The 13756-nt window shown below is 37.5% G+C and overlaps 1 protein-coding gene across 1 annotated transcript in view; it reads left to right on the top strand.

Annotated features, from left to right (window-relative positions):
- The window catches only part of RMDN2 (regulator of microtubule dynamics 2), a 68022-nt gene that overhangs the window by 37885 nt on the left and 16381 nt on the right, over window positions 1-13756 (top strand). Inside the window, exons 5-8 of the mRNA XM_034659652.1 lie at window positions 71-131; window positions 4827-4902; window positions 5776-5853; window positions 10828-10926. Coding sequence (XP_034515543.1) covers window positions 71-131; window positions 4827-4902; window positions 5776-5853; window positions 10828-10926 — 314 coding nt within the window. The remainder of the gene's footprint in view (window positions 1-70; window positions 132-4826; window positions 4903-5775; window positions 5854-10827; window positions 10927-13756) is intronic.

Raw genomic sequence — 13756 nt, 5'->3', positions numbered from 1 at the left:
CCTAATGCAATAATCCACTCCTCCACCAGCTCGCATGAAGGTACTAAATGTGAGTACATTTGTCTTTTAGGAAAGACATTAGGGGAAAGAGCAATTACTAGAGCACCCACGAACGGACATTGCCATCTGTGGTAAGTACTCAGAACTTACGTGGTCTTTTTAAATCCTCATATGCCTTTATATATGTTACAACTGATTTTTAAGATCTTATTGACCCATTTCACCTGTCTGTCACATTCACTGAAAAACATATTTAGTAGATAGCACAGTAACTATTCTGATTTATGTATTTTGTATATTTTACATATATTCAAAGTAAGCTTTCACTGACGATTTCATAAGTGAATCTACCAAGTGCAGTGCCTCTGAACATGATAAATTCTAATTCAATATAATTTAACGTTTTGTTTGAAAACAAATACCACGAAGGGATACCATGTTTCTAAATGAGATGTAGGAAGAATGCTTCAAAGAATAAAAGACTGTCACTCATTTCTTATACCTTAATGAGTCCATGTGTACAAATTCTACAGGTCAAAGCAACGCCATTTTTAATATAAGAAATATAATATAAGAAAGCTCAAACAAAGGGAATTTAATTTGCTGGGTTGGTGAATATCCTTGGGGAAACAAACTTATTCTTGAATATGTTTCGTTTTGGATCCTTTGTATGTTTGGAATTACAAAACACAAATAAGAAGAAATATATTGTTTTAAATTAACACTGTGGTTGCATTTTTTAAAAAGATTTTATTTATTTATTTGAGAGAGAGAGCGTGAGCAGGGTAAGGGGAGAGACTCCCTGGTGAGCAGGGGGCCCAGTGCAGGGATCGATCCTGGACTCCAGGATCGCAACCTGAGCCAAAGGCAGACACTTAACCAGCCGAGCCACCCAGGCGCCCCTGTGGTTGCATTTTTACAATATCTTTAGTTTCTTACCGCAATACAGGTTCTTCAGGGGCTAGGAAGATAACAATAAGAAGTTAATTTATGACCCTTCTCTCAGACCTAGGTTTCCAGAAATCTATCTCTCTTCGGGATTATTTTTATTCTTCTGGAGCACTTTGAGGCAAAATCTCTCTCAGAATGGCTCCGTTTCTGCAGGTCCTCACTTGCCCCCCAGAAAATTCATTTTCATTCCACCAGCTAACTCTGAAACAGCAGTTTTCCCAAAGCTGACCTGTTTCTTTACACTCTGCCACCAGCAGGGGGAGCTCCACGCACACGCTCATTTTAAAGCTTCTCTGGTCAGGAGTCAAGCAACATTTTTTATGTCGCTAAGTGACACAGGCCAAAAAAAAAAAAGGTCTTTTTTTTTTTAATTTTATGTATGTATGCATGTATTTATTTATTTATTTATTTATTTAGACAGCCAGCGACAGAGGGAACACAAGCAGGGGGAGTGGGAGAGGAAGAAGCAGGCTCCCAACGGAGGAGCCTGATGTGGGGCTCAATCTCAGAACGCTGGGATCATGCCCTGAGCCGAAGGCAGACGCTTAACCAAGACTGCGCCACCCAGGCGCCCCTAAAAACAGGTCTTTTGGCGTGCCCTCACTTGGCTTAAGAGGAGGCACAAGCCTCCCTCCTGCCCTCTCCCATGAGAAGGTGGGAGGCCGCGCCCACTGTCTGCCTATCCACAGGAATCCTTCTTTACCTTCTCTTCTGTAGCCTGGAGAAGGGTGAAGGGCCGAGCCTGGCAGAACCTATGAATCGTTTCCTCAGTGTGTCACGCACGGGCAGTGGAGCACCTTGCTTTAGGAATTGGAGCACCTGATAAAGTATCATTCTGTGCCCCTGGTGCCTCTGCCACAACTCTAAGAGAAAGTTTTGCAGTTAACACCCCAGTACCTAGCTTTAAGACCATTTTCCCGGTAGGTAAGGGTCTTGGCTATTATTTCTATAGCCAAATATACCTTCTCACCTAATTTGCAAATTCGTATTAATAAATTAACGTATGTATGCATCTAATTTGCAAATTAGTGTCAATAAATTACCATGTGTATACATTAAGTATTAATCAATTAACATATGTATGCATTCAGGTACTTCTGTTCTTCCACTTTTAGTCGTAACTGTAATGAATTTGTACCGATCAGCCATAAGCTCTTCCTCTCCTCTGATACTGGAGGTGTTTGGGAGCTGGTTGGCCAGGTTTAAATGCAGAAGGAACCCCCAAGCCCTACTCTTCACTCTGAACTGCTGCTCCTCTTTCTCTCATTCCCGCTGCATTGCTCTTCCTCTGTTATCCTCTTCCTTCTCCCACACAGTACATCTGTGTCCGTGAAGAGTCACATTGAAACTGTACAATGGATTTCAGTCTTCAGTTTGAGGGCATTTATCTCTGTAAGCTTCAAATTTTCATAGAGGACCAATGTTGCGTCTTCTCTGGGGGCTTCATAAGTACCTTGAAATCCATCTTGTAAGAAGAAATTATACGTAACTCTGCCCTAGGAGGAGACCCAGTCTGTCATATACTATCCTGGCTGCTTTTCTTTTGTTCATCTTCTTACACTTTTTGTTGTGAACGGATTGCCTTGTTTCTAACTATGGTATTTGACTCCAAGTTCAAATCTCACACACACACACACACACACACAGAGTAATGATCCCATTGTGTTGCACATGATCTCTTATTCAGTCTCAGTTTTTAATTTAAAAAAAATGTTAAAATCTCTTCAGTTGATAAAATTTAATAAATTCAAATGTCAATTTTAAGGCAGTTCTTAGAACGTATTATAATGTATGTAGTGAATACAAGAGTTCTCATTCAAATAGTAGAGGTTTAGGGTGATGAAAAAAGAGAAATTAAAACTTTGACTTGAGAAGCAGTGGTTAAAATTTAGGCTAACTGATTCCATATTTAATTGTAATAAAATAGCATAAAAAAGATCTTTTTCAGGATGTTAAGACATTTTCTCATTCATTCAGCACAAATGACAAACTATGGCCCAGGGCCGATGCCTGTTTTTGTAAATAGTCTTATGGGCGCCCAGCCACACCTGTGTGCATAGCAGCGCAGTTGAGTAGTTGCAACCTTGACTATCTGACCCCAAAGCCTGAAGTGTTTGCTACAAATTCTGTCGCTTTTATTGTGCCCAGCCTAAAATACTTCTAGAACCCAGAGAGTAAAGTCACCGTGGATTTGCAGTTTGTTAGCCCAATAGGCCTGACCTTAATTGCAAATAATGTCTTACATATTTGTTGTGCTCTACTGTTGACAAATTATATCCACATGGCGTCCAGCACATGAAACACAGAACAACCTGCTTCCATTTTATAGAGAAGGATGAGCAAAGTAGTGTGTCTAGAAGGTGTGGGGGGCGAAATATGCTGATTAGTAAGCAAGGGTCACACAATAAATAGAAAGACAAAACCCAGATCTTTTATTCTTAGATACTCATTATTTTTTCTATTACATTATTTTTCCACTGCCTTCTCACAGGATAAGTAGCATTCATGCTGACTCAGAAGTATGCAAGGAAACTAATGGGGTTATTTTAGTAGTTGCTGAAACAGGAATGTTGGTCATGTATTAAAGATATATTCAGTATCAATGCAAAGAAACAGAATTTTTGTCAAAGCATGTATGGTGAGCATGGCCTCTAGATGGAGGTAATAGACCATATTGTGAATTAACTAACGTTCTTCGGCGCTCAACTTGAGATGGTTCATGAAATAAAGTTTTAAATTACATGTTTAAAGATGAACAGCATAAAAGCACAAAAACACACAGACACACAGAGATATAAGTGGAACTGATTGCCAGAAAAGTAGTGATGATCCTTTGCGAAAAAGTGGTCTGGTGAACTTTGAACTTACGAGGTGTAGAAAGATAAACAATATTTTAGACTTTAAAGAATCAGACTTCAAGGGGCATCTGGGTGGCTCAGTCAGTTAAGCATCTGATTCTTGATCTCAGCTCAGGAAAAAAAAGAAAGAAAGGTTAAACAGACTTCAAGAAAAGATTATGAAAAGCATTAAGACTGATTATTCATAAGGAAATGTGCATATTTCATATAATAGTATTCATAAGTCATAGGGGGTTTTTTCCCCCTTTTTTCCTCACTCAGAGTAGCGTGGAGAGAGTGTGCTGAGAGAGCAGTTCGTGCCTAACGCTGTGCACAAAGTCATTCTGATGCTGACGTTTGGCATCAATAGATGATTGGTCCCACCACTCAAGATCAGTGAACATAGATTGTTTTCTTTTGATTCCAGCACAAATATTTGGGTTGTTCTGTAAATCTCTGGATGACAAAGTTCAAATAGATCTGACAGATTTTTCTAAAAATGTGACATGATTTGTGTTTTATTTCTTTGCCAGCATATAGCGTAGGGAAATTGAGCTAGTCTATCTGGATTTAAGCAAGGCATTAAGCTAAGTTTACTTATAACAATCTTGTGGACAAGATGTAGAAATGTGGGCAAGCCTCTGGGTTACCCACATCAAGAGAAGGGGTCAAGGCTCAGCTATCCAACAGAGTAACTTGTGTGACAAGACTTTTTCAGAGAGCCTCTTTGTGACTTCGATGTTGAGGATGGTGATAGCAACAGCTCATATGTCTTGGAACTCACTACGTGCCAGGTGGTATTCTAAGCAATTATGTGTTTTAGGCGTCTTGCCCTTGCAGCGTACGTATGAGATGGTGCTAGTCTCTGCAGTTAGAGGTGAGGAAACTGGACTCATGTTCATGTCAGGTATTTTTTATTTTTAGGGCCCTTGAGCCCATATGAATACTTCTGTCAAATATTAATGAATGCTTTAGAGATTTTTTTAAATGTTATATTTGATGGTATTTAATAGTATCCACTGCTTTTATCCTTTTCAGGTATGCGGTTTTGTGTGGCTACGTATCTGAGTTTGAGGGCTTACAAAACAAAATCAACTATGGGCATCGCTTCAAGGTATGTCTTGATATTAACAATATTTTAATGTAGCTGTATGTTCCCTTAAAAGATAGAAATCAAATTATTCAGCGAATGAATCTCAAGGAATTTATCTTTTTTATTCAAATGAAGTGACAGTCTTGACTAGTACTGCACAAAAAAGAATGAAACTGTTTGGGAGATTGAAGACTATTATTACTCTGGATCTTGAAAGAAGTCACACAGTAGATGAGTATGGCTTTTTCAAAGACTGAGGATTAGTCTTTTGGTTATGAGCTCAACAACATCATCAACATGACTGGGACTAATTAGTTAACACTTCTTGCATATTGATTTGGTGGGAGGAGTAGAATCCAATCTAAGGCTTAAACTTAACATGATAAGTGAGTAAAGTAAATAATGTATGTGTACGTCATTTATAATGTGCCTCTAGCTTTGATAGCTCCATATAAATGGTCAGAGTTTGTTTTCCAGCTCCCTATAACCATTAAAATGATGTCAGGGATGTAGATTTCTCTACCACCTAGTTCTGCTATTCTTCCCCACGTTATATCCTCATCATTTGATATTTGCAAGCATGCTTCCTAAGAGTAAGTATCAGCGAGGCAAGGCACGGGCAGACAAAAATTCACTCAGATGTTTTCTATTTTTAGAGTGACATTTGGCTTTAAGTTATCCATTGCTTAATTAAATCATAGCCACAGTCTGGTTCTAGTTGTGAGCAGTCATTCCTGATAATTGAATTATTGGTAAGACTTACTTGTATTAGTGATAGGGATTGAGTAGGAGGACCAAACGACACTGTAAAGCCTCCTTGACCTTACTAGGCACACTCCTGTTCAACACTGCCTGAAATCTGAGGGATGGTATTTGTTTTGGATTTTCTTCCAGGAACATCTAGATAAAGCAATCCAATTTTTACCTGAAGAACCCTTTTTGTATTACCTCAAAGGAAGATACTGTTATACTGTGAGTTGAATGTTTTTATCCATAAATCTTGTTTAAGTATACTATGATTACAGGGTATATTTTCAGTGACTTATTCTTTAAGTGTTTTACCTTGTGCCTACTGTAGGGAAAATGATAAGATCAGTACATATTTTATGAGTTTATTATTGATTTGTTTAAATACTGTGTTACATACAGTATATGACTTTATATATATATATGCGTATATATATATGTGTATGTATCTGTATTTTTCTGTAATGTATCTGTATTTTCTCTATATGACTATATATATATATAGATAGATATAGATATCTATATCTATCTATATATATATGCGTATGTATCTGTATTTTTCCCCTGACCACCTGTCTGTTTCTCCTGGCAGCAATCACATGTCCCCTTTGTGCTCTCAGTTGGTGGTCAGCCACCTACATGCATGTGCTCTGTGTTGGTGTACTACTCTGTGTTTTGTGAGAGGACTTTTCATTTATCAGAGTGTGTTGAGCATAAATTATGTGCCCACTCTTCTTGTCTTCAAAGAACTGAATTTATAAAGGCACATGAAGCATATAGAAATAAATCAAGGCAGCTGGCAAGTCTAAGATCCAGTGTCTTAAATGACGTTAGTTTATAGAAAATTAACAGAATGTGAAAATCTGTCTTAAGAGATGCATGAAAAATTATGCTGAAGAGAAATGCTATTTCTGAATGAGAAAATTAGCATAAGCAAAAGAGGAAGCTTTTTAATTGAGGTTTGAGGATTAGGAATGGAGAAGGAAGCTCTTTTATTGAACACCTGCTATGTATCAAATGTACAGTTTATACTTGGTATTTCTTATCTCCTTTAATCCTTAAAACAGCCCTGTAAGCAGTTTTTATCATGCCAGTTTTAAATATTAAGAATCTGAGTCTTCATTAAGGTAAAAGACCCCTCAGGCTTAAAAACCATTGACCCTATTTCACATGAGTCTGGGACTTGAATGTACATTATTTGTTGAGGCTTAAAAAAAAAAATCTGGAAAGACCACATCTACACAAAGGTTAAATAACATGCAGTACTAAATAGTGAATAGATCAACCAAGAAATCAAAGACGAAATTTAAAAAAAAAAAGGCATGGAGACAAATGAAAATGAAAACACAGGGGCGACTGGGTAGCGCAGTCGTTAAGCATCTGCCTTTGGCTCAGGGCATGATCCCAGCGTTCTGGGATTGAGCCGCACATCAGGCGCCTCTGCTAGGAGCCTGCTTCTTCCTCTCCCACTCCCCCTGCTTGTGTTCCCTCTTTTGCTGGCTGTCTTTCTCTGTCAAATAAATAAATAAAATCTTTAAAAAAAAAAAAAAGAAAGAAAGAAAATGAAAACACAGTGATCCAAAATTTCTGAGACGCAGCAAAAGTGATTCTAAGAGGAAAATGTATAGCAACAGAGGCCTGCCTCAAGAAGCAAGAAAAATCTCAAATAACCTAACCTTACACCTAAAAGAGCCAGAAAAAGAACAACAAAACCCAAATGCAGCAGAAGGAAGGAAATAATAACAATTAGAGCAGTAATAAATGATAATTGAAACTAAAAAAATAAAAGAAAAAAAAAAAGAACAGATGAAACCAGGATTGGTTCTTTGAACAAATAAACAAAATTGATAAACCTCTAGTCAGACTCATCCAAAAAAAAAAAGAGGACTCAAATAAACAAAATCAGAAAATAAAGAGGAGAAATAACAACTGACACCACAGAAATACAAACGATTGTAAGAGAATATTATGAAAAATTATATGCCAACAAACTGGACAACCTAGAAGAGATGGATAAATTCCTAGAAACACATAACCTACCGAAACTGAAACAGGAAGAAATAGAAAATTTGAACAGACTAACTACCAGTGATGAAATTGAATCAGTAATCAAAAAACTCCCAACCAAAAAAAGGTCCGGATGTCTTCACAGGTGAATTCTATCATATATTTAAAGAAGAGCTAATATCTATTCTTCTCAAACTTTTCCAAAAAATAGAGTAGGAAAAAAAACTTCCAAATTCCTGATTCCAAAATCGGATAAAGACACAACAACAAAAAAGAACTATAGGCCAATATCTCTGATGAACATAGATGCAAAATCCTCAACAAAAGGAACATAGATGCGAAATCCTCAACAGCAAAACAAATCCAACAATACATTTTTAAAAATCATTCACCGTGATCAATGGGATTTATTCCTGGAATGCAGGGGTGGTCAGTATTTGCAAATCAATCAGTGTGATATATCACATTATTAAGAGAAAGGATAAAAACCATGTGATCATTTCAATAGATACAGAAAAAGCATTTGACAGAGTGTACAACATGCATTCATGATAAAACCCTCAACAAAGTCGATTTAAAGGGAATATACCTCAACATAATAATGGCATTATAAGAAAAAAACACAGATAACATTATACTCAATGGTGAAAAACTGAGTGTTTTTCCCCTAAGATCAGGAACAAGACAAGGATGTCCATTCTCGCTACTTTTATTCAACATAGTACTGGAAGTCCTAGCCACACCACTCAGATAAGAGGAAGAAATAAAAGGCTTCCAAATTGGTAAGGAAGAAGTAAAACTCACTATTCATGGGTGAGATGATACTATATATAGAAAACCCTAAGGACTCCACCAAAAAACTACTGGAACTGATAAATGAATTCAGTAAGGTCATAGGATAGAAAATCCCCATGTACAGAAATCCATTGCATTTCTAAAAAGCAGAAAGAGAAATTAAGAAAACAATCCCATTTATAATTACAAAAATAATAAAATACCTAGGAATAAACTTAACTAAAGAGGTAAAAGACCTGTACTCTGAAAACTGTAAAAAATTGATGAAAGAAATTAAAGATGACCTAAAGAAATGGGAAGACATTCCATGCTTATGGATTAAAAGAACAAATACAGACAGTTGCAACTGTCTATACTACCCAAAGCAATCTATAGACTTAATGCTATCCCTAGCAAATTACCAACAGCATTTTTCACAGAACTAGAACGAACAATCCTGAAATTTGTATGGAACCACCCAAATAGCCAAAGTAATCTGGAGAAAGAAAAACAAGATTGTGGATATCACAATTCCAGGTTTCAAGTTATATAACAAAGCTGTAGTAATCAAAATAGTATGTTACTCACACAAAAATAGACACGTAAATCAATAGAACAGAATAAAAAGCCCAGAAGTAAACCCACAATTATATGGTTAATTAATCTTTGACAAAGGAGACAAGAATATGTGGTGGGAAAAAGATAGTTTCTTCAACAAGTGGTGTTGGGAAAACTGGACAGCTACATGCAAAAGAATGAAACTGGACCACGTTCTTACATCATACACCAAAAAAACTCAAAATGGACTAAAGACCCAAAAATGTTTCTGCACAGCAAAGGAAACAACCAACAAAACTAAAAGACAACCTACTGAATGGGGAAGATATTTGCAAATGACATATCCAATAAAGGGTTAGTGTCCAAAATACATGAAGAACTGATGCAACTCAACACTCAAAAACAAATAATCCAATTTAAAAATTGGCAGAAGGATGAACAGACCTGTCTCCAAAGAAGAAATACAGATGGCCAACAGACACATTTGGAAAGATGCTCAACATCACTCATCATCAGGGAAATGCTAATCAAAACCGCAATGAGATATCACCTCACATCTATCAGAATGGCTAAAATAAAAACACAAGAAATATCAAGTGTTGACGAGGAGTAGAGAAATAGGTATCCTCATGACTTGGTGGGAATGCAAACTGGTGCAGTCACTGTGAAGATAGTACGGAGGTTCCTCAAAAATTAAAAATAGAACTACCTTATGATCCAGTAATCGCACTACCGAGTACCCGAAGAATACAAAAACTTTAATTCAAAGGGATACATGCAGCCCAATGTTTATTGTAGCATATTTTCAATAGCCAAATTATGGAAGCAACCTAAAGTGTCCATCAATAGATGAATAGATAAAGAAGAAGTGGTATATTATACCATATAATGGAATATTATTCAGCCCTAAAAAAGAATGAAATCATGCCATTAGCAGCAACATGGATGGACCTAGACTATAATGCTAAGTGAAATAAGTCAGTCAGAGAAAGATAAATACCATATGCTTTCACTCTTATATGGAATTTAAGAAACAAAACAAATGAACAAGAGAACTAAAAAGACACAAACCAAAAAAAAAAACAGACTCTTAACTACAGAGAACAAAGAGATGGTTATCAGAGGTGAAGTGGGTGAAATAGATGAAAGGGATTCAGAGTACATTTCTCTTGTAGAGCACTGAGTAATCTGTGGAATTGTTGAATCACTATATTGTACACCTGAAAAGAATATAACCCTGTATGTGAACTGCCCTGGAATTAAAATGGGGGGGGGGGAAGGAAGCAAAAAATAAATGATAATATGAATTTTAATTTTGGTGGTTACTGGTTAAAAAAATTTTCTCCTGGATTGTGAATATGTGTACTGGGCCCTCACTCTATACTCCCTCTGGGGTAAGGATCCTTCTATTTACATTTCTGGGATGCTGTGTTCTTGGTGAGGTTGGCAGCAGGGAGTAGGCAGGAAGGAAGCAAAGGTGGGGGCTCGTAGGTCCTACACTGTGTGCAAAGAAATACTATGTGGTCATCTCAGAATCTTGACTCACATAGACAAACAGGGTCAGCATGATTCACCATCCCCATCCCTTTCTCTGATTGAACACAAATCTGCTCATGAGTATTTCAAATCGATTTGGTAACCAGTGCTTTTAGAACTCATAGTTCATTAGAACTATAAAAAGGGGAAGGTAAAATATCAATAAAGATGATCTCTGTCATATATGTCATTTATGGATATGTTTATATTTATATATTCTATGCATATACATACACCTGCACACACACACATCTAACTGAGGAGAGAGTATTCATTCAAAAGGTGAACAACTTTCTAAGAATGATGTCGCCTCCCTGTTCGCAGGTCTCGAAACTGAGCTGGATTGAGAAAAAAATGGCTGCTACTCTGTTTGGAAAAATACCGACCTCAACTGTAGAAGAAGCGTTGCAGAATTTCCTTAAGGTCTATTTTGATCCGTTATTTTAGTATCAAACTGGCTACAACCTGCACCAATCCCTCCTACCCTTCTCTGTGTGTAGCTCTCTAATGGAAGCTCCAGGTTGAATCCTAGTTTGGGCGTGTTCCAACTGCTTCCCAGAGCAGTGAGTTATGCTCTTGGTCCTAGGTGCACAGCCCTTGCTACCAAATCCAAGAGCAGCTCTCCAGATCGTGTGAGTAAATGCAAAAGCATTCATGTCCTGATTAGTAGACTTGTTCCCAAATACTCTCAAGTAACCTAATATAGAAGCAGTTTAATCTTGAAGAACTAAAAGATGCCAAAAGGGAGAATTATTATTTTAAAAGCCATTCCATAAGTTGCAGACAGTTCTGTGGAACATGGGGCATCAGACCAAACCAGTATTTTCATTCCTGTCTTAAAATGTATAATTGCTAGACTAGTAAAACTCTAAACAGTAATAACGTGCATGTGCATATAATCAACCTCCTGGTGGGCTAATCCCTTTACCTTTCCCTGGAAGCAATTATAGAATCTTATAGACAATGAGATGACTTTTCTTTCCCTATCTACCTATTTCAGATTTGTAACAATATAGACAAAATCAAGCTCTAAACTGTATTATCCAACATATTATATATGCTCATATTTTTTTGTTGTATCTTAGGGGTTGATCTTGTAGAACTAAGAGGGAATTTACAGAACATATATTCTAAGATCGCAAATAGGTTTCATTGCACTTTCCATTTCTTTATGAGTGGTTAGTGGCTGCTTACAATGCCCTATGGAAAAAATAAGTGTTCCGAGATCAAGCATGAGCCCAGTGGAAAAGAGTGCAGGGTATAAAAGCACAGGGGACAGACATATCTTTTTTTATTTATTTATTTAACATGATGTTTTTTTATTTTATAAAAAGGAAATCAAGGCCTCAGGAACTTTGTTTTTTCTAGGGTCACACAATGGCAGACCAAAGATATGCATGTAGTCTGAGACTGTGTCATCCCCGTTTCTTCAGCTTTTAATCTACCACTGAGAATTAGTTCTTTCATTTTACATTTTATAAGAATTTACATTTACATTTTATAAGATCATGTTATATTTAAGATAGTTCATAGAAGGTGCTAAGCTAATTAGGGAAAATATCATCTGGACTTGAAACTCATTTTTTCACTGTATCGAAGTTATAAATGGGGGCTCAGGTTTTCAGGACATTGCACAGAAGTTCTTAAGGTGCTGATGTACCTGAAATATTGCCCAGATAAAATAAAAAATGATCAGAGACCCAATAATGTAGGGGTAAGGATTGCAACCTCTAGAACCAGACCACCCGGTTAAATCTCAGTCCTGCCACTTACCGACTGATTAACGTTGGTTACGTTTCTAAACCTCTCTTTCAATTTAATCAATGACATGGAGATAGTAGTACCTGACTCATAGTGTTGTGAAGATTCGATAAGTTAATACAAGGAAATTGCTTAGAGAGGGCCCCACACCTAGTAAGCTCAATAAAAGCTCACGGAATTTTAACTCCATTAAATTGTAAACACCTTGGCAAACCATCTTGGGGGCCTCATCGTTCAGTCATGACTTAGATTCTGTCTGAAAATGCATTTTACGGTATTTGTTAAGGGAGTGAGAAGGCATCAGGAAAGCTTCCGCCTGTACTGACTGCCACAGCTAAGGGTCCTGAGGAGCCCAGAGTGCTAAGGGCAAAGGCTGGGGAGGAAGTAAGAAAACTGGGAAGTGGAGGGGAAGAAACTGGGATCCCACACCCAAGGGGAGTCTGCAACCGTTGGTCCCAGCAGGCAGTTGTGGTTTTGGATCCCAGACTGTAAGACTCCTGTCCCCAACTCTGTCCCTCCAAAGAGGGTTCACAGGGACCAGGAATGTGTCCCCAGACCATCCAGTTCAGTTCTGTAGAGATCTGGATCTCTGGCTTTTTTTTTTTTTATTAAAGATTTTATTTATTTATTTGACAGAGACAGCCAGTGAGAGAGGGATCACAAGTAGGGGGAGTGGGAGAGGAAGAAGCAGGCTCCTAGCGGAGGAGCCTGATGTGGGGCTCGATCCCAGAACATTGGGATCACACCCTGAGCCGAAGGCAAACGCTTAATGACTGTGCCACCCAGGCACCCTGGAGCTCTGGCTTTAGAATCAGTTTTGGACCAGTATGTAGAAATGGTCTTATATTAATTTTTTTTCAAAAACAGATATTTTTATTTATGTATACTTGTGAAAGGTCTGATGGGATGCATGTCAAACTGTTGATAGTGGTTACCCCTGGGGAACGAGATTGAAATTGAAAATAAAATTAGAACAGAGAAACTTTCACTTTTTAATTTTAGAAATGTTCTTATTATTTGTATCTTGTAAAACAAGCATATCTTTGTAAATTTTTTAAAGTAATCTTCTTCTCTTGGGTTCTGCGTCTCTCTGGGTTGGGTTCCGGGGTCAGATTGGGAGCTTATTTGCATATGCCCTTACAACAGCAGAAGCTGACCCTGACCAAAGATTGATTTAGGTTCTAAGAAGTGCTTTCTAGTAGCAATGCCAGATGCCTGAAAAAATTCTTCTTCACCAGAGATATAGAAAGGGAACTGGTGCATAAGAGTTTAGTAGATGAGGAGTAAAGTGCCTGCATAATACCCACTTATTAAAATCTGCAAGTAGGTCTGCTACTTGGACTAGTGTCATGGGTCTGCATTTGCTTTAAAAATACTTGATGTGAAAAAAAAATACTTGATGCGATGGATTTCAGGTATGATTCAATTCATGGGATGTGTTGAAATCCTAAGAAATCAAATATTAATGCAGTGGAGGATGCTTGCCATGGGA

Source organism: Ailuropoda melanoleuca, chromosome 4 (assembly GCF_002007445.2).
Source record: "Ailuropoda melanoleuca isolate Jingjing chromosome 4, ASM200744v2, whole genome shotgun sequence".
Taxonomy (NCBI): Eukaryota; Metazoa; Chordata; class Mammalia; order Carnivora; family Ursidae; genus Ailuropoda; species Ailuropoda melanoleuca.
Note: the sequence above shows the minus strand (reverse complement) of the source record. Positions and strands in the feature narration are given on the sequence as shown.